General features: G+C 37.7%; 2 protein-coding genes across 3 annotated transcripts in view; one reads left to right on the top strand and one right to left on the bottom strand.

Moving 5' to 3' along the window:
- Window positions 1–343: 343 nt before the first annotated feature.
- LOC139463916 (homeobox protein Hox-A6-like) overlaps window positions 344–25,713 on the top strand; it is a 77,403-nt gene continuing 52,033 nt past the window's right edge. Inside the window, exon 1 of one of the 2 annotated variants that reach the window (XM_071245341.1) lies at window positions 344–474. The gene's annotated coding sequence lies outside the window, so the exon portion shown is untranslated. Of the gene's footprint in view, window positions 475–7,409; window positions 7,444–25,713 lie in introns of those variants that run through there. The other variant, XM_071245344.1, reaches the window with a different exon arrangement.
- LOC139463609 (myb-like protein D) lies at window positions 19,443–20,937 on the bottom strand. The gene is made up of 2 exons (XM_071244881.1): window positions 20,845–20,937; window positions 19,443–19,871 (listed from the first exon to the last, which is right to left on the bottom strand). The coding sequence occupies exons 1-2, from the start codon at window positions 20,935–20,937 to the stop codon at window positions 19,443–19,445; spliced, it is 522 nt and encodes a 173-aa protein (XP_071100982.1).

Raw genomic sequence — 25,713 nt, 5'->3', positions numbered from 1 at the left:
ATACAAACTGTGTTGGAAATAGCCATTTGAACGAAATATCACCCCGCTGATTTAAAAATGCATCTTTTTCTTGATTAACCTACAGTTAATAACAACTTGTTATCATTTCATTCACAAGAAGCCCTATATTTGCCGTAAAATCGCTTCATATCTTGTTCCCATTTCCAGAATGCAATTTTGTCTGCTGCCGCGGCTCGCCAACAGCGGTTTGTTACAAGCGCTCCGATTGGCTGGAATATATATCACTACGCGAAAGGCCCGTCTGCTATACAAATGAAGTAGTTCCGGTCTAGTGCCGCTAAACAGCCTAAGTATGATACGGCCGAGAAAGAAATGAACACGACGCCATCAAGAGAGTAGTTTTATGAATTTATTGTACTGTCTCGCTGTCCAATAAGAGGGTTTGTCGGAAAGATCAAAGGAAGCCGACGGGACTTCATAGCTGTCCCTACCTGTCAATCTTTGCATAGCAAGGTGGGTACTACATTTAAACTTTGATTTACAATTGGCGCAATAACTGACAGTGTAATACTTAGCCCCCATTACATCGGGGTGTGAATTTATTACCTTTTTTCGCCGTCTTCATTTTTTTGTCGTCTCGTAAAAATATTCTCCGTTTGTAGATTTCAAGTTATCTATAGACGCTACGATGTTGATATCAAGCTTTAATGCATGTACCTATAGTATTATGCGGGCCGCTATGATCTATAACCGGCAGCTATTACGAGCGTTTCGGTGTTATTTGCCTCATAAACATTGCCGTTATAACGATTTTATTGTTCCGTTGCCGATATAGAGATGGAAAAGAATGGCGTTGATTTCAGTGGTGAATTATGAAGTGTTACTGAGGGCTGCTCGCGATAAAAGCACTCCTTCGCCGCCAGTTCATAGGTTTCGGTAATCAGGAAGGTCAGGGGTCAATACGGGTCGGGGATTTTAGGTGGGGTCGGGATTTTGTAGGTATTTAGGGTGGGGTATATTTAAGATAGAACGTCTCACTACTTTGAATTAATGTTATGATTTTATACTGTTGTTCTTTTGTAAAACCATTTTATATGATTAATTTCGTTCATTGAAATAAGTAGATATGTACAAGTTTAAAACCATTGTTCAACTTAAATAAATAAATATATATATATATTAAATGTGCAGTGAAGTAAAACAAAACTTTAACTGGGTTGCAAGAGGCAGATCTTAAGTAAATAATTTCCTTAAAACAATATGTAGATGAACATTAATTGTTTATTTTGGTATGAAGAATCAAAATCCAGTATCACAATAATTGTTCCCAAGCTATTACATTTCGTGTTTTCCTCCATGAAGATTTCGTCCATGAAACCAAAGACTCGGAGGAAGACAGACATGGCAGATCTCTACACAAATAGATACATATTTAATGTATGCTTTATGAGAAACAGTTAGCTTTATGACCTGAAATTGAACTAAATTGACCCCAAAAATAACATCATGTTAACATAAATCAGAAAACAAATTGGTTGAAAAACGGTTTATGCCATAAACATTAAAACTATGCTTTCATTGACATTGTGGTGACTGTAAAGTAAATGTGCTATTTGTTGTGTAAGGTATTAAAACTGGACTAAATCTGGCGTCAAGATTATCATAAGCAACACTCCCAGCCCATATTGACCATTCCCCACCCCCATCGACCAATCCCCACCCCTGTCGACCATTCCCCATCCCTGTCGACCATTCCCCACCCCTCCCCATCAACATTTGTCACTGGAAGAAGTATTGTCACGGTAGATTTGCCTTCTATTTCCGAGCGTCCATTATAATTGGGACGTTACAGTGTACAACGATACTTTTGCAGCCGTCGTCACAGATACGGTTAATTGTGTGGGACTTTTATTGTTTTTGGATGCCAGAGGTTAGTTTGAGTACGACATCCACCAATTAGGCTAACATTCCGAAATGTTGGCTGTCTGTGTGCATTCGTGTCTATGGAACTTATAACGTAGGTTTTAATGTGTCCATGGTCAATGAAGACATATGTGAGAAAACTATGTATAGTATTGTATGCATATACCACGCTAATGTACATTGTTTCAGAATTTTATTTATTGAGCAGTTCATTAATATTACTATCGTCCAGGTATTACCGTTTTGAGTAGAACTGTGCATCTTAAGACGAAATTTCGTTCAAAGCCATAGTTTGATGAATGTTGCCTTCAAAAATAACCAAATTAAAAGTCTTTACTAAAATGTGTGTTCATTATGTTTCAAGGATCTAATTTTTTTATGGGGTGAATGAAGTTGTTACCGTCTTAGTATTTGCATCCAACACCCCTTAATTGCCACTTAATTATTTTAACGCTTGTATTGATTAATTTGTTATAAAGGCCTCGATAATACAAATCTGTCACCCATACATCTTGCTTGTCAACACCCCATGAACATTGAGATGAAATGGAACACATTTCAAAAAGTATAATTTATTAGATATGTAAATGACAATATGTTTTGTCAATTTGACACATTTCGTCACGTGCATTCTAAATGTTTGTCCTGACAATATCGAATAAAATGCATTTTCACTGAAAACTTATTCAGACATGGGGTCGTTGAAGACGGTCGGAGGAGGGGGTGGGGTCGCTGAGTTGAGGGTACGGCGGGGCGTCACGAGCCACGTGGCAAATCTGAAGGAGGTCATCGAAATGAGAAAGCCACCTTCAATCCATGTGTAATTTATGACCGCTGGACTTAATGACTTAATCACTGCCCGTTACATGGGAGGCGACTGAGGGGCAGGGGGTCGGAAGAAGGGGGAGGGATACAGCGGGAGGGAGGGGTGAGGATGAGGAGGGGTATGACGACATTTGTCCCCCTCGTAGTTTATTGCCTTTCGGTCCGTTGATAAAACACAAAGAAGGTTTTAAACCACATCTGCCCAAATTGTTGTCAGCATTAACGATAACTCACTGGAAAGACTCCGACCAATTTTAGTAATTAACTTTCAGTTGGGCTCTGACTCCTTTTAAAGGGTGTTTTTGAGTGTCATACAGAAATACACAAACAGCGAAGCATGTGAAGAATATTTGGATGACGAGTCAGATATTTTACTCTCACAGTTTGAAAATAATATCAATAAATATGTTAATATATTCTGACAATAAGTCAAGAATTCAACTGTTTATAAGTGCGATATACCCACATAGGTCGTAAAAAGTTCAAAGATTATAGCAGCATGTTATTATTGTAATACACCTGACAACTTAACAATGCTATAACGGATAACGATGCATAATTGCTGCTGCTGATAAATGACGTATCAATGCCCCTATCGTTTATGACTACAAAAAGCAACGGCTTCCATTATGTATGACAGGGTTGTATTTCAGAATACAACATACAAACTAAATGAACTAATATCGATGCCATAGACTTATATTGTTCGGTGTATGTTCTATTTATGTTGGTCAATAGAACATCATGTTTCTCGAGCGGTAATATGCGAGTATCACATTCATTCTGGTGATTCTAGAATATATACTGTTATTTCGTTATGATACAGTCGAAAGTCAATATTGTAAAGCTTTGTTCTTAAAGAAAGAACAAATATGAGACTGCATTACAAAAAATACAAAACCTTCAAGAAATAAAACTATGGTATAAAATTGACAGAAATATATTGGGATGAAAATGACCATAAGATCTGTCGTAACCTCCTGTGTAATGCTTTAACGACGAATCTTTCTCACGTGCATAATTTTTCTCCCGAAAAAGCAATTTTCTCTAAAATATTCTTGTTCTTTAAAATTCGCTTCTGTAAGTCTTTTTTTAATCACGGGGTCCCACCTCGCGAATGGTTTTCATTCGATCTAACATGACATTATGCAAATGTAGGCGCAGTTCTGTCTAGTGGATACAAAAACGAACGACGAATATCAAAAGTGGAGCCAAAAAGTCTGAGCAAAGATGTGAAAGGGTCAAACAAGAGACTGATTTGACTTTCAATTTTCCGATGACACTTTATTTCAATAAATCAGGAATATTTGAAAGATTATAAGATTATGGTTTTGTTAACGTTGTTTGCATTAACTAACACAAACTTCGAGGACATAGTGATGAATTGCCATTGGTTGAAACGAACTCCGCTGGGGTCGGATCCAGGTTCTGCGCTCATAATATCTCTGATTCTGATTAAGGGGCACATCGCTTTCAAGACAAGTGATTTTTTTCTCAGTGATTAGGTACCAATCGCTAAAAAGTAGTGCCTAAACAGATGAAAATTACTTTGGGCGCAAAATACATTATACGAAGCTTGTCCTGTCTTTCATTCATTAGTTCTGAAAGTGTTTTGGCTGCGTGACACTAATCCCACTCTGTGATTTGTTTTTTGCCGAAATTCCACTTTGTCACTGACTGTTTAGGGACCCCCCTAATGTGTTCTTTATACACTCTTCACTCTTTAAATGGAATCCGTATTCCGCATTAAGAAGTAGTTCGTCTTTCTGATGAATCTTCGAGAGGAGCTCGTACAAATGGGCGAATTGTGTGTCTGAAAAAAGTCCAATATAGGAATATTTATTAAACAACTGTAAAACACTATTTTTATATGTATTGATTCAATTTCCATATTCATTTCAAGGTAATAACTGTGATATCATATTAAAAAACACATATTTTGTTCCATTCACCAGCTAATGGAATAAGTCGCAATGAATATGTAGATTTTCGGATCGAAATATTGTTAACAAGGGAACATTAATGCAAGTCATGAATATAGAAATAGTGGTTAAAGAATCAGAAAGAAATATTTTAAAAAAAGATTTATAGACACTTGCAAAGGATATGTGAGTAATTTGGTCAATTATCTTTTTTAACCTAATATGCAATTTACAAGCATTCTAATTAATTGAAAATGTAACGATAATTATATGTCACATTATGCTGCAAAAACTCTCATCATCACATTGTCTGAACAGTCAACTGACTAATAAACAAACAAATAAACAAAAACAATAAAGCCAGGCATTTTCTTGCGTGTTCAATATACTGTTTCAGCAAATCCAGACAATCCCATCAGCATTATCCCACAACGTTTCTCATACATATATATCTAAAATATCTTCCCGCCCCATCACGCGAAGGAAAGATACACTGATATAGCTACAAGTCAGTATCACATGTATGTATGTACATTTCATTTCTCATTCACACAATGAAATCGACACGTTTGGCTAAATGTGTATTGCAATTGTTATACCATGACGATGGACGAATACACGAAAGTGTTTTATTCATGTCTATGCGTTGAAATATGGCATTGCATGTGTGTTTACTGCAACCATTATATGGAGATGGATTAATAAACGAATTATGCGAGTTCATGCGTTGGAATATAGCAATCCTGGGAGGTATGTAGTCATTGCAAGTCTCTAAAATGTCTATTGCATTTGCGAAATGACACGGTGGCTCTTCTCTGATTTCTCATATCATATTCGGGGGATTTTATCTTTTGAATTAAGATTTATAATGCCAAACATTAATGTTTAATCTTTAATGCGTTATGCTGACAAATCGCGATACAGAGATATGTCTTGCATAATTAGCACATGCCATGATAAGAGTCACTGGATGAATACATAAAGTCGTGGATTGATTTAGAAAAAGCACAACTGAATGATTAATGTTTTGTTATGTATTTCTAATAACATATATACATATTTTAGTGGTTTTTGATGAAAAGGGCAGGGTAGAGTTAAATCCACTCTTTGATAAATATATCATTCACTGAAGCATAATGCAATATTTGATTCACCGCGGTAAGGCTAGATTGACCTAGTGCAAAGGAATGCCGTTGAAAAGAAGGAAAAAATGAAACTCTGTGAGATTTCTAATCTTCCAACTATCTGTCATAAATCACCGTTCTCATTCGGCCATCAAACAATGACATGAAATTCAAATTGCCGAAATAACATCATTATTTGGCAGAAAAATATTACAATAAATATTCATTTGTGAAACATAAATCCTCTATGACGCTGTGCCAAATCTGTGATTTTCTTAATTTTTTCTTCAAAGTCTTTCATCTCTGCTCAATTTGGCCAAAATAAGTCGTTTACCAAATGAGACCGACCCTCAGGCCAGCGTTCGCTGAGTCGTTTGATTTGGGGTGAGAGACAAATTATAAAAGTTGACAATTCTCGGGGTTGATCACAGCTGTAGCATTCAGATAGGGCAACGAGGGGGGCTGTGATTGAAGAAGCTATGGCCACACGCTAATCATGCATCCCTGAGTCTTTCGCTCTCTCGATTGCTATTGACTTCTTGAAAGATTTACTATTTCCTTTTCTTGCTTCTTATTGATTCCCCTGCATGAAGACGCAGCAATCGCTAAGGCTTTTAATTAATTTCACTCAGGACCAGAAAGAAATTGAGAGGGACTCTGTAGATTCATTCGTATCTCACAAATCAAAAACTCCACGTTTCACACATGGTGTCAAAGCATTGCTTGAATAAAAGGAAGATACTGTTTAATTTGGTTTTGTCTTGTCGCATGCAGTGGCAGACCTTGGTAGAGGTACCTCGAAAATTAAACTTTCTCAGCAAAAATATCACTGGACGGGAATAATAGAATTACCTCCCTTGACGAATGGACACCATTCGTCAAACTAATAGGAAAATGTCAATTATTGAAACGAATAAAATCTATCTTTCAATCGACTAGTTTGAGGTTCTGTTTAGGCCAGTGTGTTACCATTGATTGGATAAAACGAAATGGAATCAAAATCGACGTATGATGTTTTCTCAGAGTGAACCGATCATATGGAGGGGGATTTCAAGGGGAGGGAGGCGAAAAAGGGGGGCATTTAATTTCGAGTCGTGATATCTCGAGGTCCACATCTTTATTGGATCCCTCGAACCCAGACAAGCTTGATTAAAGCATTCATTTTGATTGAAGAGAGTCATGCTCGTTTTATCTCAACATCGGTGAATTTTACAAAATTATAGGTTTCTTGTTTGGGAGGAGGAAAAAAGTCTTCTATCCATTTTGCTGTTAGCTTAGGCGTTCAAATGAATATAGATGTGAAATAAACAGAATAGAGAGCAATGAAAAATTCATGTCGGCCCAACTTCAAATATGCAGTGTGTCTGATTAAGACAAAATATTGCTCCTTCGGTACACGAGGGGTCATTTTTCAATCATGACAAATCGAGCGACACGGACAGCGATACTGCCGTTTAATTGGTTTATTTTAATCACGTGACATTTACGAGCCAATCGAAGGACACTAAGGGGGGCATATCTATACATTCCCATGTTTATAGCCGATATTGGCAATATTTCCTGAAAAGAGTTCGGTTTGTAGTCAGAACCCACATTATATCATCAATTGCGATCGACCGATGAAGAGAATACTTGCAACATATTTGTATTTATAGGAACTTCGATCCACGAACTTCTCACGCACTGAGGTAAGATTTAACACTGTATTTTTATATTTCTAACGATAACGGCAGCAGAATAGTGTTTTGATATCCCAATGAAACGCATAGTCATTTATGAATGCATACCATGTTATTTCGAAATGGTTAATAATAGATAACAGTTTTTCTTATCCATTAAAACGTGCGCATTTCCTTCAACAATATTCTGTATCTAAAAGCGCAAATGATAAAATTCACAATTTTCTTTGACTGATTCTAAAAGTAGTATTAATGCTGAAACAAAAGTATCAAGTTACCCGCTGTTAAACTGATATTTATTTGACAACATCACAATTTGTAAGATGCTTAAGGGACAAGTCTTCTATTAACGAAATGGCTCCGCTGTGAACGGTTTTATCGTAAAATCAATTACTTACATTTTGGGTAAGATTTACAGTGCTACCGAAGCCCTTGACTCCTATTATCACCGTACAACGGGATTATAGCTGTGATTAATGCACAAATAGGACCCTAGACACGTTTATAGCGCATTAAGATACCATATCTACCTATTCTGTTGTTATAACGAGGATAGTCAGTGACAGATAAGTCCTTGATTTGTCGTGGAATAGACGTCAGTAGTTACATCCTAACTGTTATCACAACTGTCTCCTAAAACGATTTTAATCACGATTTATTCAATGAGTTTCCGATACAAAACAAATAGTCATTTTCTTTGGAAAAATGCAGTTTCGAGATACGGGCAATGTAAATACACGAACGAGATCGTTTTAATACACGGCGTAAAGATAAGCAGTATGATAAGCGTAACGACAAGAAAGTAAACAAAGTAAAATTTCAAACAAATATGAAATTGAGTAAATTGTATATATAAAAAAACTCTTTGATATCATTTACCTTATCAAAAAGAGAGTGTTTCGCATAGGTCCCCAAACTATTCGAATTCCTGAAAATATCTTGGAACACAAAACTATGAATGAAATTAACGAGGGTCACGTATTTAGCGTCAGGTGTACATATCACTTACAAATGTCGCTTTCAGGGACTCAGAAATGAAAACATCCAACAAAGTATTACATGTAAAACATATTTTAAAAATTCAATCAAAATCAAAGATTGTAAAATATTTTTTTCGAATAAAGCGAAACTCGTAAACCATAAAACCATATGTGCTGAAGAAACACATTTCATGTATTGTTTGTTCGTTTAGGTCTCCTAAACATTCCTTCTATCTGCAAATATTTCAACATTCTTATATACTTTGAATAGATGAAAAAGACAAAATAGTAGCCTTTCTTCATACAAATGAAAACAATATATATTGGTCTATCTCTTTCTCTGTAAGTCGCTGCGTTAAACAACACACAAACTCACTTTCTCTGTTTTTGTCATTTCTCTTATCAGCAATACTCCAGGGACCCTATTAGGCGAATATATTATACTGATATCCTACCGTAAAACTTCACGACATAAACAATTTAGATTTAAACAACAGTGACACTTATGATATTTTCATAATCCACGTCCTCGGTGTAGCAATAGTAACGGGTGTGTTTAACCAAGGCGTCTATTTGTACACACGTCATTTGAAGATAACAAACCTTCATCGGTGTCTCATGTAGACGAACTTTATTTCCTTATTGCTATATCTGGTGTGTTACTGTGAGGTTTTTTTTTGCCAAGGCATCTATTTGTACACACGTCATTTGAAGATAACAAACGGTTTCATCGGTGTGTCACGAAAACGCAGTTTATTTCTATATTGTTTGTTCTTACCTTGATACAAACAACAACGTGTGTGTATTAAAGGAAAAACATTTTATTACTACTTTTAAACTGTCGGTAACACACAGACAAACTGTTCTATTCAATATTGTATGAATTCCTTGTAAAACAATATTATTTCAGTTTTAATGAAGAAATGTGATGCAATTAATTGACCTTATCAAAGATACACTGTTGCCTCTGCTGGTAAGAGCAGTTTCCGCAGAACTATCTGTATAACGCTCGGTGGAGAGAGAGAGCGTTTAAATATGACCCCTCAATATGAAAATATGTCGATTAATTAATCACGTCATGCAGCGTTCTCTTGCAACGTGAGATATAACTCGGTACACCTGTCCGACAAACATTTCGTAAACCTTTGAAATAAATTAATTCATAATTTAAAAGCTGTATGTTGTTTCAAAATCTCAGTAACTGCGTTCAGTTTTATGGAAATCCGTATATCTCTATATACGTTTGGGACAAGTGTCCCACATATCGTTTAAAATATTAAGTTTCTGTCAAGTGAATATTATTGTTGACGATGTTTGGAACACCAGCTATTACATAACACCCCGAAGGATAAGACCCTTGACTACGTTTTTCTCCGATCATATGCCTTGAATAGACTAATGTATCATAAATCAGCATTGAAATGAGTACCTATTTTTGATATATTCTCTACGATATAAATATCTAATATCTAGTCAATAATTACCTTCAGTGAGTCGACTTTCATAATTATAATTTCTCATATGAATTCTAACGCCTTTACACCCAGAGGCGTACTCGGGATCCAATGTTTTATCAATAGCTTCATATAACACACATGTGTCATCGTGTTTCATACAGTTCCTGACCAATAACACATTTATTTCAGAACTATGTCACAGATACGTTCTTATTAATTCTCTTATCATAACTTGAATGAAACATATGAATTACTGATTGTTTAACATCATTCGAGGCTATGCTTCCATGCTCTTAGAAGCTATACATTGCTAAGTTTAAGTCAATAACGAAAATTCATCTTACACAGACATCGAAATATTACAAAAACTAAAATGTGTTTCCTTATGTAATACTTATACTGTGTGTCTGTGGCAGTTTGCACTACAGAATGATGCCGATTTATAGTGCCAGCCCTCTGAGATGCCATGCCGTAGTTTAACATGACTACCACGCAGACACAATATGCCGACTCCGAGCTGACCAGTCCTTGTTCTAGCTCCTTAATGCCGAGCGCCAGACAGGGTAACAATAAGAACCATCTTTTAACGTCTTTTGATATGACGCGGCCGGGGATCGAACCACGGACCTACTGCTCTCCGGGCACACGCTCTACCAGTAGACCACGGAGGAGGTCCAGTCGACGAGGCACTGTTAGAGACTTCTAACAGTCGTCACGAATACCAGAAATGGACTCACATAATACATCACTTGCCATACATTCACGTAGGCTGACTAAACCTATTTTCGTGTACTAGCTTGTGAGTGAGTTGGGTTTAACGCCGCTTTGAACAGAATTCCAGTTATACCACGGCGTGTCATCCTAATGTTGGAGCAAAGCCCGAAGTAATGCAGGTCTTAGACGTTTACCACTTTGCTGACACCCACGAACATGGGTCTGGTTCTGACACACCTAGAAACATAATTGGGGATTCGAACCCACAATCATAGATTTCTGGCGTGCCCAAGGGACGAAACTCTGCACAGCGAATTGCGGCGCCTAAGACGACTGTATAACATGTATGGAGTTATAATTAAGATATGACGACCAAACATGCCTTTTTTTATCCAACTGCTTACACTCTAAACAAATTTACCTCTTGATATCATAGCTCGGAAATTCGACTGTGGACATGGCATTGGTGGCTCATCCGACTGATTCACCGCAAATCGTGGTGCAGAGTTACACATCTTAGGCGTGACAGGATCCGAGATTCGCCCTCATTACGATTTGTTTTATAACTACACTGGGGATCGGCCCGGCCAAGTTCTTCCAGAAATGTTATGGGATATATTCAGAGGAATTTATTATGACACGTTCCGTGCTATCCCATACTTTGATCTCTACAGGGAGGTTTCACACCCCCTTACTCACTTAACCTTACTTTAATAGATCGGATGGTCATGCTTGGTGACTCGGTTGACAGCGAGGCGTCATACCCCAATGACGTGGATCACTGCTCATGATACTGATCACGGCTTTGTCTGTTCCAGACTCGATTGTTCAGAGGCCGATTGTTCAGGAGCCTCCGTCGTATGCCAAGGGTATTGCTGGGTGCGACGTTAGGCATTAACAAACACTTACGTTTTTATGAAAGTTGTATGAGAGGCGGGTGCTAAAGGTTCAGCAGGACATGCTTACCATTTTAAAGAACACCTGGTGTCATCACCGATTTTCATTGATATCATTTTCACACTATTTTGCATTTTTGCGTCCTAAGGAATCTGTTTTGGAAGAGTTTGTTTGTTTTGTTTTTTAAATCCGGTGTTGTTTTAAAGTGGTAAATCTCTAAAACCTGCATCATTCCAGTCTGGCCTGACACTGAGTGAGTGAGTGAGTGAGTTTGGTTTTACCCCGCTTTGAAGCAATATACCAGCAATATCACGGCGGGGGACACCAGAAATGGGCTTAACACATTGTACCCATGTCGGCAATCGAACCCGGGTTCCCGGCGTGACGATCCAACGCTTTAACAACTAGGCTACCCGACCCCCTACGGCACCCACCACTCCCCTCACACTGATATAAATGAAATACTTTTCAACTCAACCACTCACCCACTCACACAGATTTCACTGTAGTTATTTTGCGACAATCTGTTTCGTTGCTGTTTAAGTTAAATGCCTGGATATTAAACACAATGCAGAGTACAATTTCGGTTACCAAGTATACGATGTTTATTCACCATGGAAACGGTAAACATAAAATGTCATTACAAGAGAATAGCCAGTCTTGAAGATCCGTCGAAATTGATTCCATTTGGTGTAAACGTCAAAATAGCTGTGTAAAGTATATGAAATAAAAATCAACAAAACCCTTTCCATATACGTAAGAAATCTTTACCAAAAAACAGATTGTACGATTCCAACTATATCACAAGCATGTGTTTATGAATCATCAATTAGTGATGATACCAGCTGTTCGAGAAAAGGTGAGCGTGCCCTGCACCACCGGTGGCAACCGTCACAAGCACATGCAAAGGCATGTCAATTGTCAACCAGAAAAAAAACATGGGGACATATGGCAGAAGACAATATAGGGAATTTCATTGGACATCATTTGGAAATGTCCTCCACTTGTCTACCATCAAACATTTTGAAAGCTTTTCTGAGGCTTTTGATGTTGTAACCCTGATCAAACAGCATCTGAGCAAGAGTCGTATGACGCTCATTGAAATCTTGATTCAAAGAGCATGCTCGATTGTACCTCAACAGTTGCGAAAAGTAGATACCAAGCGCTTGAGCTGCTAGAATATAAAGGGAAAGTTGTCTATTGGAAAGTTGAAGTCATCCCACATGTCATACAATCTTGTGGAGTGTGTCTTGTCTCTCTGAATCTTATGCATAGATCTATATATGAAACAGAAGTAGCTGTCTCTCTTGTCTCCTTTACTTCTAGTTCAGGTGGGTAAATCAATGGAAGGGAATTGGCTATGTGATGGATTTCGAACGATATCAGATCATCGATATACCTGACGCTGAAGTTAACTTCCTTGGCCAAATTGACTTTGCACATTCCGAGCAGAAATTCTGATTCAGATGTATAAAGAAACAGTTCAGCGAGAAGGTGTGCGCAGTTGTGCCCATGGGGATGCAAGCTTATTGCCTCAATGCCTTACCCCAAAATGTTACATGGATATTATCAATGCGTCCACCATTTCACATATTGTTTCCCCAGTAAACTTCAGATGGCACTCTGAAGATAGATTATGTACCTATATCTATGATCACCAGGTTTGTAACAAAAGCCTCGTGGGTCAAGGAATGAAGATTTCTTTCTAAAATTTATTATGTGGAATAGTGGGACTAAGTTGAAAAATCAAATGTTTTGACAAATGTGAACCTGGTTCCTTCTGAGATTGTTAAATGTCAAGCAAATCCTCTGTGTTTTTTAGAATCCACATAGCATTAATTCCACTTGTCTCAAATACTTTCTGTGAACATAACAAAAGTCCTTCCTTGGTTGTATTAAGGATTTTAGTTAATCTTTGAGACAGGAATTTAGTGGTACATAAGCTAGACCCAGCAATATATCTCTCATTGTTCGGATTGTTCATGGAGCTTTGGAAACCAGTACAAAATAAGAATGGACATGTATAGAGTCAAGTCAAAAGTTGATAGTACTGATGCAGATTTCCTTCTCAGTTAAGAACCAATAAAAATCAGCGATGACACCAGGTGTTCGTGGTTGTGTCCACCGATTGGGCAGGATACGCCCACCTTTTCGCGAACACCCGGTATTCTTACCATTTGATAGTCATTCATAAACACGTGTTCATGATATAGTCGGAATCGTACAATCGTACAATCGATTCTGCCTTATGCGGGGATTTCTATTGGATATGGAAAGGGTTTTGTCGCTTTATTTGTATAATTATTGTGAATCGGTCAGTGTGATACTGCACAAACCCAGCGAGGTCAATGGCCATCTCGACGCTGGTCTTCACACCCGTGTCAAATTAAAGAGAGTAAAGTGTGTAAATGATGTCTTCACCAGATTATGATATGATGGCGCTCTGTAAATACACCGGTCTGGGCCAGGAAACCAGTGGTTGATTGTAGGATGGCAGTTTATCAGCCAGGTAACCCATTATGACCCCCGATCCTAACTTTAATTAGCTCGTGAAACAAGAATGGTTCTTGGTGGCCTACTTTGATTCAGAATTCCTGACTTGATCCCGAATTCACTCCCCAACATTTAATGAAGACAATCGGCTGTAAAAGGGAGTTTACAGTTAGGATTTCATATTCACATTAACAAACGAAGATATTAAGAACAAAGGCGCTTTTCTGATATGTGTTCAGGTGAATAGTTGACTTTCCTTTGCATGTATTTGTGACGAGTTGGACAGGATACGCTTACTTTTTCGCGAACATCTGGTATCATCACTATTCGATAATAATTCATAAACGTATGCTTATGACATGGCCGGAATCGTACAATGTGTTCAGCAGAGATTCCTTATGAGTTTAGAATGGTTGCTTTCTTGCTTATGTTTTTTGGAGAAATTTTCTAACCAAAAGACTGCACAACAAACTCGATATAACAATCTTACTGTGCATAAATCTGTTCGTTGATACACACAACACAATCTTTTGTTGCGGTTATGTCCCTTTGTCACCTTGACCCGCTCCTTGTCTTTAATACATCTGAAAGGCGTTAAATGCTCGCAAGGACCAATAGTTATTTTAATATGTCACAATTGTAACAGCAAGTACGCGCTGGTTCATGATACGGATTATAAAGAAATTCATAATATCCTTTTTGTCACTTATAATCATGTCTTTTTTCAAATAATGTCCTTTGTGTTCTTTCACTGGCTTGGAAGCGTATTGCTTGAATTGAGCCAAATCACGTCAACCGTTAAATACAATATTCAGTAAAGAATCACTTCTGAAAGACTCACAAGCCAAAGTTCGAATTCGTGTGCATGATCTTCCCAAATCTGAAGGTTTCGTCAAACGTGCTGATTTGAAAAATAGCTTCTTCGCTGAACCAATTTTCTCGGCCAAATTTGCCATATGTATCGGCTTAAATAAATGCGCCTCTCTGCCGAACCAGAATTGATACCACCAGATGGTTTCGGAAAGAATTATACAGAAGTTTGACAAATATGTTACTTTGCACTTCGGTGGTCTATCACTTTAAGCAGCCCGACATTGTTGGCCCAGTGTTGGTTCAGGACGCATTATCGTAAAGGCCTCACTTTGGTTTAATTTGAGATATTCTAAGCTTTGTAATCAAATTCTTTAATTTTGGTAAAGGAAGGAAATCCGACCTTAATCTGCTGATTAACCGCGTCATTGTTGGTGTATTTATCAAGATGTTGTTTTAACTACACTTTTGAGGGGGATTCATGTTTGCATAATATCCTGATTACTCTTTTCTGCATGATGAAGCAGCTTTAAAAAGGGGTTATTTTTAAAGATAAAGAAAACAAGCCGACCTTTTGTATGCTCGTTTTATATTCAACGCTTCGCGCATATAACGTGTGCATATGAAAGTTAACCTTTTTAAAATGACTTTAAAATACTTTAATGCTTTTGATTCTAATGCCTTTTATGAGATTCGTTATGAACACAAAGCAAACTAGTTGGTGATTTGGGTTTGAGAGCGCTTTGAATGGTACTAACCTTATATTACGGACGGAAAAGAACGCCAAAGGTCATGCTGGACGTAGACGTTCCCACGTCATCTTGATACGACGCCACAACAACGAAGAATGATAATCAGGTCGAACCTTGGATTCGAACCCGAGACCATGTAACTCAGCAGAACGATAGCGAGGCCTTGGATCAATAGGTCACATATGCCACCCTACCCCCACTATTATTAAATGATATTGCTTATTGATGGAATACTGTATGTTACCATTTTGAAATTTACATCGAAAAAAAACCTTTGAAAGTTGTTCGTTCCTATTCAATTTCCCCTCATGCACTACAATTGAATTACATACACTACATACACTTTATTCAGATGTATTGTAGGCCATAGGCCCATGATACAATGGTTACAGTGTGGTATGGGAGTTGGAGATCCCAACAGACTTTGCATTAGATTCATAGCTTTTAGAATATACATGGCTAGTTTCTTAACAGTAAATGGGTTAGTGGATGACATTAAAATATTGTACTTATGTCTTGTCGGGAACTCATAATAATGCAAGGATATATATTCTGACCTCAAAGCCTGATAACAATCACAAATTAAAATAAAGTGATACTCATCTTCGATATAACCATGTTTACAAACAGTACAAACTCTTTCTTCTCTAGGTTCCTTATTATGTCTACCTGATTCAATTCTTAGATGATGAGAACTACATCTGAAACGTGCCATAATACTTCTAAATTTATCACATGATAGCCTTGTAATATACATTTCAACACCAAATGTTTGCTTATACAAAGAATAATAATATGATTTCGAACTTTCACGTATAGCTGAATGCCAGTCTTGTTGGTACGATAAGTTTAGCCTCACAAAAAAAAAAAAAGGTGTTAAGGTCTCCACCTCAAATCACACTACAATTGAATTAAAACCTACGGATTTCTGTTGCCTTATAATATAATCAACTTTGGATATATAGTCGCGTATTACAAAGCCAAGTAAAATGTCCCTCTTCGATCATCGTTATTTATCATGCACATAACGAACTTTGGGTATAACGGAATGAGTATGTTTTCCTCGGAATTCGTAATATGAGGATTCGTGAGTATGCGCAAAATTCTCACACCGGACAAACAGAGGCATGTGCCATGATGAAACAGATGTAAGCTGTAATTCCGTCGCCGCATCACATCTCCAGAACTACGATTGTTTATTGTTTAACGCCGCACTCAGCAGTATCCCAGCTACACCACGGCGGTCTGTAAATAATCGAGTCTGGACCAGACAATCCAGTGATTGACATCATGAGCATCGATCCACGCAATTGGGATACGATGACATGCATCAACCAGCTCAGCGAGGCTGACTACCCGATCCCGTTACTCGCCTCTTATGACAAGCATGGATTGCTGAAGACCTGTTCTACCCCGGATATTCATGGGTCTCCAGAACTACGTGTGAAATGTAATAGCTGCAAGATACCATCCCATTGTGCTCAACATTACCCCGGAAGCACGTGCTACAATGAAAAACATTCAAGATATCATTCCATCACGTGACCCGTGGGTAGAATAGGCCCTCAGCAAACCATGCTTGTCTTAAGAGGCTACTACCGGGATCGGGTAGTCAGGCTCGCTGACTTGGTTGGAGCATGTCATCGATCCCAATTGCGTGGATCGATGCTCATGATATCAATCACTGGATTGTCTGGTCCAGACTCGATTACTTACAGACCACCCTTATATAGCTGGAATATTGCTGAGTGCGGCGTAAAACAACAAACCAACAATTAAAACACGCATCACCATCACCTCAGAACCACGTGTAAGATGTAATAGGAGCAAGATGATTCCCTCATCCTCATCATCACCCCAGAAGTACGTAATATGATGAAACAGATGCAAATCACGTGTCCCCATCGCGGCGTATGACATGTTAGGCAGAAATACATGTAAGACAACATCCACGGCAACGAACCTACATTTTTATGTTAATAAATACACTTTATAGTCACCCCTTTAAGGCCACTTACATTTAAACAAACGTTGTCCTACGGGCACATAACCTGTGATACACATTCCTCACGTCGCGTTCAAATAAATGCGACAAATATACCTGCCACTAATACACCTTTGTTCAGTCAACAAGTCTTTGTTTTCTTCACATGTTGCTTATCAAGAACGGAATCAACACTAGTCACATACCGTGCGCACAATCTGTTTTATTCAATTTCATATCAATTAACGCGCTCTAATCACCCAAATCATCGGGGTGCCGGAGTGTCCTAAGCACGTGACCAAAACACGAGCTGCACGTGCGTCTCTTAACGGGCACTCAACAATAAGATACTATCAATAACTCGTTCAGAGGAATATTAAATGTCCCGGTGAAGCAAAAACAGCCCGCTACAAGTGTGGTTTCTTAGACCAATCGATATGATGTAAAAGGTAGGGGATAATATCCAGTTTCTCGAGTATGCATTGTGTGTACTGGTGCTAGTACATTATTCAAGAACACCCACAACACACACACACGCACACGCACACACACACACACACGCACACGCACACACACACACACACCAAACAAGCATGGTTGTGATATACACGATTGCCTGATAGGCTGTCGAGGCGCTGAGAATAGGTTAAAGGGATTGTCATTATCAATGGCGGGCAGTGAATATCAAATGCCTCATCAGCCTTGACATTGTTGTATCGTTTTTGTATTGAGAAACACATTTGGAAACGTGCGTTCATTGTTAAGAATAAGAAAACATATGCATGTTTTTACAATTCGTAAATCTGATACCATGTTGATCCTTCTGTACACGATTTTACTGATGCAATAACCACTTAAAGAAATTGTAGGACGTCGCTGTGCCTTCATGTTTACTTTCTGTGAGACAAATGATAACTTACAAATATAGATTATATTTGAATATTTTATGTTTCTTTTATAAAAAAATGTACTTTATTGGTTGGTATCTTAGGACAAAATTGCTATTACTCATAGAAAGAACATCAATTTTAAAATGACCATGACCGTCCATGTGGCAAATATGACCACTAATTTCTATATTTCTTGATCAGATTAATGGTGATTAATTCGGCCTGTGCTGAGACTAGTGACAGGTTTAGTGGGTGGCATGACACTGTTGTGTGCGGAAGCAAGAGCAATTCTATTACCGCCTTGCTTCATAAGAGAACGTGATCCCATTCCTACACTAATCTTTGGCTTATAGCAAAAATATATATATTGTTGTCAATGCAACACTGTCATAAAGATTGGATAATAAGTGTCTATCCCATTATGCTGAAAATTTGGAGGGGTCGATACAAGTTTTAGTACAACTCTGTGTCAGTGTTCTCCATCAAATTGTTCTCAACGTTATTATTATCCACCATGTTATACTCTATGTTATTTTTCTCTGTTTTATTATCCTCTATTAGACTATTCTTATAGAATACGATTGCTCGTGATCTCTTTGTGATTGTTCTCTCAGAGACTGTTCTCTTTCTGATTGTTCTCTTTCCGATTGTTCTCTATGTTATTGTTCTCTTTCTGATTGTTCTCCACGAGATTGTTCTCTTTCTGATTGTTCTCTATGAGATTGTCCTCTTTCTGATTGTTCTCTATGTTATTTTTTCCCTTTCTGATTGCTCTCTATGATATTGTTCTCTTTCTGATTGTTCTCTATGTTATTGTTCTCTTTTTGATTGTTCTCTATGAGATTGGCCTCTTTCTGAATGTTTTCTATGAGATTGTTCTCTTTCTGATTGTTCCCTTTGTGATTGTTCTCTTTCTGATTATTCTCTATGAGATATCTCTCTTTCTGATGGTTCTCTATGAGATTGTTCTCTTTCTGATTGTTTTCTTTCTAAACGTTCTCTTTCTGATTATTCTCTATGAGATTGGTCTTTTACTGATTGTTCTCTATGTTATTGTTTTCTTTCTGATTGTTCTCTATGAGATAGTTCTCTTTCTGAATGTTCTCTATGAGATTGTTCTCTTTCTGATTGTTCTCTATGAGATTGCTCTCTTTCTGCTTGTTCTCTATGTGATTGTCCTCTTTCTTAATCTTCTCTATGAGATTGTTCTCTTTCTGATTGTTCTCTTTCTGATTCTTCTCTATGAGACTGTTCTTTTTCTGATTGTTCCCTTTCTGAATCTTCTCTATGAGATTGTTCTCTTTCTGATTGTTCTCTATGTTAATGTTCTCTTTCTGTTTGTTGTTTATGAGATTGTTCTCTTTCTGATTGTTCTCTATGAGATATTTTTCTTTGCGTTTGCTCTCTATGAGATTGTTCTCTTTCTGATTCTTCTCTATGCTATTTTTTCTGATTATTCTCTATCAGATTGGTCTCTTTCTGATTGTTCTCTATGAGATTGTTCTCTTTCTGATTGTTCCCTATGTGATTGTTCTCTTTCTGATTGTTCTCTTTCTGATTGTTCTCTGTGTTATTGTTCTCTTTCTGATTGTTCTCTTTCTGATTGTTCTCTATGAGATTGATCTCTTTCTGATTGTTCTCTATGATATTGTTCTCTTTCTGATGGTTCTCTATGAGATTGTTCTCTTTCTGATTGTTCTCTATGTTATTGTTCTCTTTCCGATTCTTCTCTTTGAGATTGTTCTCTTTTGTATTGTTATCTATGAGATTGTTCTCTTTCTGATTGTTCTCTATGAGATATTTCTCTTTCTGATTGTTCTCTATAGGATCTTTCCCCTTCTGTTTGTTCTTAATGAGATTGTTCTCTTTCTGATTGTTCTCTTTGAGATTGTTCTTTATGTTATTGTTCTCTATGTCATTATCATTTAGCAGACTATCCTCATATCGTTACCAATGTTTTTGTTCTCTTTTGGATTGTTCTCTGTCAGATTATCTTCTATCAGATTATCCCCATAGACTCCTATTTTTTGCTCTCCATGTTACTGTTCTCTGCTGCTGTCCAACATGATTATTGTTCTTTATACTTAATACTAACCTACAGTCTCAATATTATTATGAAAAAAGTTATATAAATATTCTTCTATAGGTTGTTTCATTCCTAGAATTGAAACGAGGATGGGTAGAGCGTGCTGAAGCCGAGAAGGGATTAGAATGGAAAGGGGATGGTTGCTTGAATAAATATATGAGACAGAATATATGCTATTGTTTCTCTATGTAAATATTCTCTAAAGTTCTAAATCTGTTGTTTATAACACATGACACAGTAAATATGCTACCACCACTTGTAAAGGTGTATGTGTGGGACTGTAAACGAGTGTGTGTAGATGCGGGGGGTAGGGGGTAGGGGGGTAGGGGGTTTAAGGTAGGGATTGCCTCATCTCTGAACCCTGGTTCTTCTATATCCTCTGGGGTCAGATAAGTCAGGGCGTGTACCGCACGAGATGTCTTTGGACATGACGCCCCCATCTTGAAATCAGCTATAAATATCTGTTGTCTTGGGTGTGACAGTGGGATTCCTGTTACAGTGACCCGTGTACGTTGCTATTAATGGAGGCACAATTCCACCAGTTCACAAGGTTCCTCCAATGCAACGTATATGAGTATTATGTTTGCTTAATTTTGAATAGGGAGCGTTCGTACACGGCGACAATGCCTACACACCTTTCTTCACACACCAATAACGTTTTTTATAGTAATAAAGGGATATATTTGCATTGTTATCTAAAATCGCTTTTTACATTTGTTTTCTGTTGACAATGCCGTATTTCCATTATTGATTACACATTTGTTGGTATCCTGGTATCACAGTGTTATTTCATCACAATAAAACACAGGTAACGTTTTGCAATTTATCACGGATTTCCCATTACTGTTTAGAGGTATATCCATTATAAGAAGCATATATGTTTCGTTTGTAGTTTTTCTGATGCATCGTCACCCTCCTGTAGGCAGTACGTGGACACTTTGGTCCCGTGTGTTAACTATAAATGATTTAACGAGATTTGTGGTCTTAGATCTAGTGTAAAAATGTAATAAGTACACATAAAAGCTGTAAATGATAGCTCCCTGTCAGTCAGTCGACTGACTAATTACAGCAAACGCCTTCTTTTATACTGTTTGGTCTTCTGCTACTTTATGCGAATAACGAAGTAACGCTACTATATTTTGCCGACAGTAGGGATGGTATTTCGAGATTAATGACATGTAGCAGACCAAATCAAGCGAACACGCTTCCATATGCTGTGACAGCCACGACAGGTGTTCGCAAGAGGTCGCCGTGTCAGACGGTGTATAGTACTGCTCAAAGTAAACATCCCTCGATACCCCCAAAAGACATGTACAGTCGTAGGGTTTATTGCTGAATTTCACAATCAAATATCTATTACGTGGCGCCACATGAGGGAAAGTTTGTTTTGAAGATGCTTGTATCTCCCCCTCCGCAAGGGTACTGTGGCCATATTTGCACGAATACATAACAACAAGTGAAAATAAATAACGTCAGACTTCACACTGGAAATAGGCATGAGATTTAAAAAAAACAACATTCATGTCCTTTTATTGATTGTAATTAAATTCGAAACAATCCACATACTCATATAAAAATCTCTACTAAAAGAGGAGATCAGTGTATGATTCCGACTGTATCATAACCATGTGTTCATGAATCACTATAAAATAGTGATGACACCAGGTGTTCGCCTAAAGGTTAAAATATCCTGCCCACAGGTGACGTCGTCGTAAACCCATGAACAATGAACGCGTAACAATGAATGATAGATAGAGAGGAGACAGTTTACAAGTCGTCACATGTGACTACGTCCAAATCAGAGTTGGAGTTAACGCTGCTTGAACAGTATTTCAGTTGTATCACGGCTTGTCAGCTTTATGTGGGAGGAACAAATCCACGAGTGTGGATGTGTTGGAATACCAGGGATTATATTTGGGCGATTCTGCCATTCAACCCACGATCCGTGGATCCTTGCACGGGTAAGAGAAGTAACTCTGCAAAGTGAATTGCGGAGCCTTACATAACTGAGCCATCCCTGTCCCCACTGATGTCAGAAGGGTCACTTGATCCAGGTGGCCGTACAAGAATGTTGCCCAATCCAATACACAAAAGCCAATTTATGACAACCCAATTATACAGAGTGAACATTTACAATTTACATGTGAAGACTAGAAATGAGCAAAAATACAAATTATCAAGATTCAAGTCATCATGTTCCGCCTATGTCGTTTTCTCAGTGAAATATTATCATGGGATAAAACCTGTAAAATAGCCGGTCTCTGAGTGTGAGATCCTTTTTTTGTTCGATACTTCTTATTCATCAGTGTGTACCAATGGTATTATAATCATGTCATTATAGTAACAAGATATATACCCAGTTCATTTTACAATTGGACCACATTTACTCCAGGACCCAATATGACGTTCCAGTAGTAAATTCCGATGACCACTGCCTGAAATGATTTTTAAGTGAAAGAATTATATTTTGCAATATTGGATGTATCCCATTATTTCAGTCTAAATCATAGTCTTACATCGCTACAATATTGCTGAAATATCCACAAAGTGTAAACCTTAATCACGTAGCAGAGTTATATCATTCTTACAATGCAATTCCTCAATACGAATAAATGCAACTTGGGTGAAATCTGTTTGGCTTTTACGTATGCACAATTTATGGTTTAAAGTTATAATTCATTCACAGATTCATCAACCTTTTTTTCATGGCGGCGTCAATTCAGAACGGGACCGGGAGTTGAAACTATCAAAGAGTGACGTTCCTCGATTTGTCAGGGCTCATTGAAACATGTAAAAGAAAAGGCCTCTTGCCTCATGCTAAAAATAGATACATACAGTTGTTGGAAAGTTGTGGTTTGTCTTCAAGCACTATTGGGCAATATGTCGACGGATAACACAGAAAAGAACTTTACACTATTCTTAAAATAGAACTATATCAAAGTAAGCATTTTTGTCAATTAATGTTAACTAACTAAAACGTCATGTCCATGCGTGAATATGAATGAAAATGTACAACAGTCTTAATGTGCAGAATGAATAGGGTGACGTTGTTCTACATCAAAAGGATGTACACAACACAAACCACAAACAATACAGCAGTAATTCAATTGTTCAATACGAAAACCACCCCGCAATCGCCCGATGACAAATAAAGATATATCAGTCACGAGTCGCTCTTGAAGCACAACAATGCTCCTAACAAAGCACGTAATAGTTTTTCAGCGGGGATGGAGCATTGTTGAAATAGCCCACATGAAATAAGACATTTGGCACAAGATCTATCGGTGTGTTCTAAGCAGATGTCCTCCAAAAAAGGCATTAATTATTTAGAAATATGACTTTAACATACTCAGCATTAGTAAGCAATTGAGCAAGCTTGGCCTGTGTGACCCTGCGCGGTTTGTTTGAAACGAGAACAGAAGTGTTGTAGCTATGGCGAGGTATCGGGTGTACGCAATAGGGTCTGACGTGTGGCACTTGCCATGTCATCTCCGGGGGACGGGGTGTTTTCTTTTTGAAGGCAGTGTTTTAACCGGAGAAGAAAGTCTTGTCAGATTATTTGATTTATTTCTGAAACCAAACCGCAGGAATATATGGGCATACGAGCCATAACATCTTATTCCGTATGTAATTAAACTGGAAATTGTTCTTTGCATATTTAAAAACAAACCTGTATATTCTCTAACGTCATCATGAACATTCTGTGTTATAATTATCCATGAACATTCTTTATTGATATTAATCATGAATATATCTATCGATATCGATCATTTACCATGGATATCCTCTATCCATAACATCTTTGAGATGTGAGGCTCTTCACCAATATAGACTTTATACATCCAAATCAAATACCATTCATGGTCAACTACACATTTATTCAGCTATTATTAAAAAAACAAAAATCAAGCATTTAAACGCCGGTTACTATTTAATGTACAAATATTTAAATACCCCTTCATCAAACAATAATGTACATTGATGTTTATTCTTTCAATGTATTGTTTCTATATATTGCTCTTGTACCTCCGTTGGTTATGGTGAGAAGTATAATGAATCTGAAATGGATTACACTCAAACATAAGGCTGTTTATACCGACTGAAGCAAGGAGAAAGTGCATTTGAATGATTTATATTAGTGTTCACTTTCAGTTTTGAGGTTGATTTAAAGCAAACCAGTTTGAGTTACATTTCTATTAAAACTCAGAACGAATTCTTCACCGTCCACACGCAAACAAATACATTTTCAACATGATTTACAGAGAGTTCGTCATACGACGTTGCCATAACAAATGTTTAAAACAGAGTCAATCCCTGTTAATTCATGATATCTGATTGTTAAACCACCATGAGAATCGGTAAACATGGTCCCTGTGGAGCCGAACAAATACGCCCTATAGAGGGGGGCCAGCCTTGATGGGGAGGGAGTTGACTTGGGATTCATTTTCACTGCAACCCCGCAGCGCTTTTGTTGTAGCGGCAAACCGATTCGAATATCAGCAAATACTGTTTCTTCAAGTTACAAGACACACCACGGGGGATGACAAACTGAGGGGGGCAGCGTTAGTCGGAGTGTGGCGAAGGGGCCACCCACAAGTCCGAAAAAAATACACATTTTTTACCCGAATGTCAAGGAAAAAGATTACCTGTGCAATCTTCACGATAAAGCCCTCAATGTCTTTGATACAATCGCTCTGAGAAACTGGGAAGAACGTCAATGATTCTACCAGCGTTCCGCAAAGTAATAACTTTAGCTTCGCGTTGAAAACATGTGAATATTGCGCTTATCTCTTATGTTAATGCTCACTTATGCGAAAAGATGAAGCAAAGATGACTCGTTTCAACAAAGGTTATATTTTGGAGAATTCTTTGATAAAATCGAAATACAATAACATTCTTTAACAAAGGTTGTGTGGGACCCGTCCCTTCGGCCTTTGTGAGGAAACATAATATATCATAGTGTCAACTCAACAATTACTCACATAGTAACAGACCAGCCGTAGTATATAACTGTCACGTGATGATCACAAAGATTAGTGACAAAAAACATCGCTGATTAATACTTTACAGATTTGTTTTTGGGAGACCGTGCTCTTTTAAGGGGGGCCGAAAGATACCTGCATTGAAATATTTACGTGCATGTATATAAACAGTCTTCTTATAGCGCTGAGCGTTTTGTTATAGGCATGTTTGATATGAACATAAATCTGAAATGA

This window comes from Haliotis cracherodii, unplaced genomic scaffold, assembly GCF_022045235.1.
Source record: "Haliotis cracherodii isolate W230 unplaced genomic scaffold, xgHalCrac1.p SCAF_16, whole genome shotgun sequence".
In the NCBI taxonomy this organism is placed as follows: Eukaryota; Metazoa; Mollusca; class Gastropoda; order Lepetellida; family Haliotidae; genus Haliotis; species Haliotis cracherodii.
Note: the sequence above shows the minus strand (reverse complement) of the source record. Positions and strands in the feature narration are given on the sequence as shown.